The sequence below is a fragment of the Morus notabilis genome, unplaced genomic scaffold (assembly GCF_000414095.1).
Source record: "Morus notabilis unplaced genomic scaffold, ASM41409v2 Scaffold498, whole genome shotgun sequence".
Taxonomy (NCBI): Eukaryota; Viridiplantae; Streptophyta; class Magnoliopsida; order Rosales; family Moraceae; genus Morus; species Morus notabilis.
The window spans coordinates 283,566-289,448 of NW_010358720.1; the positions used below are offsets into that span (position 1 = coordinate 283,566).

At 50.9% G+C, this 5,883-nt stretch overlaps 1 protein-coding gene across 1 annotated transcript; it reads right to left on the bottom strand.

Moving 5' to 3' along the window:
* Positions 1-2,621: 2,621 nt before the first annotated feature.
* LOC112090631 lies at positions 2,622-3,251 on the bottom strand. Its single transcript, XM_024162402.1, has one exon. The coding sequence runs from the start codon at positions 3,249-3,251 to the stop codon at positions 2,622-2,624; it is 630 nt and encodes a 209-aa protein (XP_024018170.1).
* Positions 3,252-5,883: the final 2,632 nt, after the last annotated feature.

Here is a 5,883-nt window from a genome sequence, read left to right on the forward strand (position 1 = left end):
TACAGGATAAAGGATGATTTTCTCTTCCTTTCCTATCCAGTATTGGCGCCACACACATGGATAGGAATCCCTAGCATGGCCGGCCACAAGGGATAAGGGATAGAGGAGAATTTTGGTTCGAAATTCAAATTGGAGATAGAGATTGGATTCTTTCTAGAAGTTTGACTTCTACTCTATAAATACTATTTTTGAGACAATTTTCGGAATGATTTTTTGCCCTAATTTTAGAGGTAGCCGAAATTTCTCTGTAGATATTTTGGAAACAATTTTTCAGCCCTAAGGGTTAAGGCTGGCCGAAATTTTCAAGAGAGAAAAGAAGGAAAAATTTTTCTCCAAAAATTCCACATCGTGCATGTGATGGTGTTCGTGGAAATTTAAGTGTTTATTGTAACCCGTTTTGTCTCATGTGTGCCCACACACACGTCTTCGTGGATTCTAGGAATTGATGTGGAAGACATTGGTTTTCTAAACACAAAGATTGGAGCAAGGACTGTTTGTGGTCAAAGAACTCAAGTTATCATCCGAGTCGGCTTCCAGGTATTTTTCCTGATTGAGTTCTTGATATATATAAGTTAATGAGATTAATTTATTCGTGCATAAATTAATATAATCTATAGAGTATCTCAAAAGTTTTGTGAAAATTTTTGTTATACACGATCCGCCTCTTCCCCGCACCACCGCGCTTCCGCACCCGAATTCGATTCGGGCAACCAACAGAGCTTCCATCGTGGTGACTCGTCGGCTTCCTCGACCTCAACTGGTAGCCATGTGAACTCTGCCACGAAGTCGGCTAGGGCTTGGCCCTTGATAGCAGTCCGTGGTTTGTAATCGATGTCGAACTGGCTGAGCTCTATGGACCATTTAAGGAGTCGACCAGAGGCGTCGGGCTTTTGTAGCACCTGTCTGAGGGGATGATTGGTCAATACCTGAATGCCATGGGCCGGGAAGTAGTGCCGTAACTTTCTCGTTGTTACAACTAGCGCGAGGGCGCGCTTTGCCATCTGGGGATACCTCGTCTCCGCGTCGAGGAGGCGCTTGCTAGTGTAATACACCGGTAGCTGCACCTTCTTCTCTTCGTGGATTAACACCGAACTAACGGCGTGCTCCGAGACCGCCAGGTAAAGGCTCAGTACCTCCCCGGTCACAGGTTTGGACATCATAGGGGGTTTGCCAAGGTGTTCCTTCAGTTGTTGGAATGCCTTTTCGCACTCTTCCGTCCATAGAAACGGCTTGCTTCCCCTCAGGGTGTCAAAGAACGGTACGCACTTATCTGTGGATTTGGAGATGAACCTATTAAGTGCGGCCACACAGCCTGTCAGCTTCTGGACCTCCTTAGGCTTCCTTGGCGATGCCATGTCGAGGAGGGCCTGAATCTTTTGCGGATTGGCCTCGATTCCTCGACTGCTCACCATGAAACCCAAAAACTTCCCTGAAACGACGCCGAAGGCACACTTTCGAGGGTTCAGCTTCATTTTGTACGCTCTGATAACACCGAACATTCTTCCCAGGTCCTCCTCATGGTCTTTGGTATTCCTGCTCTTTACCAGCATATCGTCGACGTAGACCTCCATAGTCTTTCCTATCTGCCCCGCAAACATCTTGTTGACGAGGCATTGGTAGGTCGCTCCAGCATTCTTGAGACCGAAGGGCATCACTCGGTAACAGTAGAGCCCTTTGTCGGTGACAAACGCCGTGTGCTCTTCATCACAGTCGAGCATTGGTATCTGGTTATACCCAGAGTATGCGTCCATGAAGCTCAGTAGCTCGTGTCCTGCCGTGGCGTCGACCAACTGGTCGATTCGGGGTAGTGGGAAGTTGTCCTTAGGACAGGCTTTATTCAAGTCACTGAAGTCGACACACGTTCACCACTCCCCGTTTGGCTTCCTTACCATGACAGGATTTGACACCCATTCTGGGTATAAGACTTCTCGGATGTAGTTGTTCCTCATGAGCTTGTTTACCTCTACCCGTAGGGCTTCGGACCTCTCGGCGTTCATTGGTCGACGCTTCTGTCTCTTTGGCGGAAACTTGTCGTCGATGTTCAACCGGTGACACATGACGCCGGGGCTTATCCCTTCCATGTCCTCGTGGGTCCAGGCGAACACATCGAGGCTTCCTTTGAGAAACTCGACCAATTTTTCCCGGTCCTGTGCCCCCAACTCCGAGCCTATCCTCAGTGCTCTCGTTGGGTCGCTTTCATCGATGGGGACCTCAATTAGTTCCTCGACCGGTCCTGCTCCGGGCTCTTCTCCTGGGAACCTTGGATCCAAGTCGAGTCCCTTTCCCTTGGTCTCGACCATTCGTAGCTCTCTCTGTACCTGAGTCGGCTCGGCGTAGTGGCGGACGATTTCTGAGTACGTGAGTCTTGACTCGTACTGGTTGCCTCTGACCTTGCCGATCCTGTTTGGCGCGGGGAACTTCATCACCTGATGGTAGATGGACGTTACCGCCCGTAAGGCCCTCAGGGTCGGGCGTCCGATGACCGCGTTGTATTGGTTGCCTCCCTTCACCACTAGGAACTTTGACATAACGGTCGAGGTGTGTGGTCGGTCACCGATGGTCATTGGCAGCTCGATGGCCCCTTCCGGGATGACGTTGTCTCCCGTGAACCCGTACAGTGGCTAGGCACTGTTCTGCAGCCTTGAGCGGGGAATCCCCATCTTGTCGAGGCAGTCCGCGTACAAGATGTCCATGGAACTACCGTTGTCGACCAGGATACGACAAACCGTATAGGTACCGATCACGGCCTCGACTACCAAGGCGTCGCTCTGGGGAAAATGTATCCCCCTCGCGTCGGCTTTCGAGAAAGTGATCTCGGCGTCCTCATATCGCGCGGCCTTAGCCTCGCGTCCTGAGATGTTCATGATCCTCTGGCTGAACTTCTCCTTCGCCTCTCGAGCGTACTCCTTCTGTGCGCGTCGAGAGGTACTGCCGAGGTATGGTCCCCCGAAGATCGTTCTTATGACGCCAACTGGTTTGGGCTGGTTATCGCACCTCTGCTCGTCCTGTCGGTCGTCGTTGCGCCTGTTGTTGTTCCAGCGCTTAGCTCGGTATTCGCCTAGCCTCCCTTCCCGGATCAGCCTCTCGACCTCATCCCTCAGGTCGTAGAACTCGGCCGTGGTGTGACCACTCTCACCGTGGAAACGGCAGTATTTGTTCTGGTTTCTCCGCGCCGGGTCAGACTTTAGGGGTGGAGGTCGACGCAGGACCTGGAGATGGCTGATCTCGTGGTAGACGTCCTCAATCCCCATATTCAGGGGAGTGTAGGCATCGTACTGCTGCGGCTTGGGCCGCTTGGTCTCCCCCTGGCTCGTCGAGGCGTTACCGCCCCTGTTGCTCAGAGCTGGGTTGTACCTTGGCTCGACTTGCACCTGAGGAGGGCCTCAGCGCTTCTTGCTGTTGTTCTGACTGCTAGCCTGCCTTACCTCCTCCTTGGCAGGGGTTGCCGCCTTGCTCTTTAAGGCCTTCTTAGCCTCCTCGGCGTTTATGAACCCCTGCGCCCTTGTCAGGAATTCCTGATAGGTGTGGGGCGGTCTTCGATCGAGGTCTGTGCTGTAGGGGATGTCCTTCTTCATGCTGGACAGCGCCCCCATCAGGGCCACTTCATCAGAGATTCCTTCAGTGGCGGTAACCTGTTCCCCGAACCGGGCTATCCAGTCCTTCAGGGACTCGTTAGGTCCCTGGTATACCCTCGCCAGGTTCTGTTTTGGCGGGATGTATTTCTTGACACCTATGAACTGAGTCAAAAAGGCGTTCTTCAAATCATCCCAGCTGGTGATGGAATTTGGCTTGAGGGACCTAAACCATCTCCTCGCGGAATCGGAAAGGTGATCCCTGAATGCCCGGCACATCACCTCCTCGGGGTATCCATGCAGGACCATGTGTCCTGTGTACACCTCCAAGTGATCATCCGGGTCACTCCTCCCGTCGTATAACGGAATGGGAGGCGACTTGTACTTGTCAGGAAGTGGGACCCGGATGATGTTTTTCACGAACGGGTGGTCGTGAGACGTATACATCTTGGCGTCGACGTTAACTGCCTCGGCCACCTTTCCCACAACTTGTTCGAAGTTGTTCAGTCGACTCCCCATATGCTTCTCCAACCTAGCCATCTTCTCGGCCAGAGCTTTATTTCTGTTGCGAGCTCATTTTCCCTCGTCAGCTGCACGGCCTTTCCACGTCGGGCGTCGAGCCTTGCCCTCAGGTCCCCGCCATGCACCGACGTGGATCCCACGGGGACGACGTTCCTCCTAGGTGGATTCTTTTGCCGCAGCCTTCTCCCGCGCTCTCCTTCGTGCACGCGTTGCCTGCTCCCTACAGACCGATTCGACTTTGACGGGCATGGATCATTCGCTCGACTGTCAGCGACTTCCTTGGTGTCACCACGTCGGTCGACAATCACTTGGCCCCCAACAGCGGCGTTCACTGGGTTCATCGGCGCATCCTCAAGCGGTGGCATTCGGTTCTGCCCCTGTTCCCGCCCAGCCAAGGCCGTAGCCATTCTTTCCACGGCTGCGGCCAGCGTTTCGACCTGCTTTTGGAGCTGGTCGATACGGTCTGGGGGAGTCGCGGCCGCCGGTGGAAGCGGATCCGTTGAGGTCCCTGCGGTGGTGGTATTCCGAACACGCTTGCCGGGAGGCATGATGACAGTTTCTTTTGGTTCAAAGCTGGGTTAAATTTATGGGCTTCACGCCCTCTTTCTAGCGCCAATTGTTGACGGTGTTTTTCTGACAACTCGAATTACCTCTCCGGAAACGCTCACGGTTGCACTAACCACAGAATCAAATAATAAGCAGTAAAATAATGTAGAAGGGACAAGGATTTTATAGTGGTGCGGCAATAATTTTGTGCCTAATCCACTTGTGCATGCACTATTTTCTCAGATGTTTACAAGTTCTCTCTGTAATACCAATGGTGTCTAACCCCTTTCTGGGTTTCGTTCGTTCTATTTATAGGCCTCTACATTCGATTACATATTCCCGGCTCCCAAGGAGGAAGCCATCTTCTGTTCTCGATCCTCGTGAGGGTAGGTGAGCTTTCATGATGACTTTTCCTAGAAATACGGCTGATCCTCTCAGCCTGCTGCCTGATTTCCTGACTTCTGTAGTAGCAGTCGGATCAATACTTCCCTCCTCGGGTTGACATGACTTCTGGCTAAAAGGACCAACAATGTTCTCTCGACGCAGCGGTCTCAGCACGTAGAGCCCTCGCCCGGCGCCTCTCCTCTTGCGCGATTTCTCGACGCATAGGGCACGTTTGCTACGCCTTACCATCAATGCCAATAGCCGGTCCTCCGCGGGGAGTCCTCGGCGTTGGTCGTTCGAAGGAGTGGTCGATGTCTCGACCATGGTGTAACAGCTACAAATAACTTACTCGACCCCTTTGATTAGAAAAAAATGATATAAATAAATAAAATAACTTACTCTATGTCTTGACATAATTCCCACAATTAATCCAGTCCAAAATTGATGGTCAGCTTATACGTTTGATGGGGAACCAGCATATACCCGTTGAGTTCGACATATATCACGTTTGATTCTAATTTTTTTTTTCAAAATCCAAAATGTATAGATTCTTTTGAACGTTTCAAAAGAGTGAAAGAATAACTTCACCACTTAAACATTTGGAATGCAAAAAAAAAAAAAAAAAAAAAAAAAAAAAAAAAAAACCCTTAGCATTTGACCTGAAAAAGGGAATTATTGAGAGAGAGAGAGAGAGAGAGAGAGAGGAGTAAGGCAAGCCAAGTCACAAAATTGACTTCTGACTTTTTTTTGTGGCCTCTCGCAGGCCCTTATTCTACGGTTCATGGTGCATGTCCTTTTCACTAATTTATATTAGTATTATATTTATTCATTTATGGAAGAAGACTCTGACCCTTCTTCC

Bases quoted from the DNA above. Each gene is read 5' to 3' on its own strand.
- LOC112090631 (XM_024162402.1), bottom strand. From the start codon at position 3,251: ATGGGGATTGAGGACGTCTACCACGAGATCAGCCATCTCCAGGTCCTG.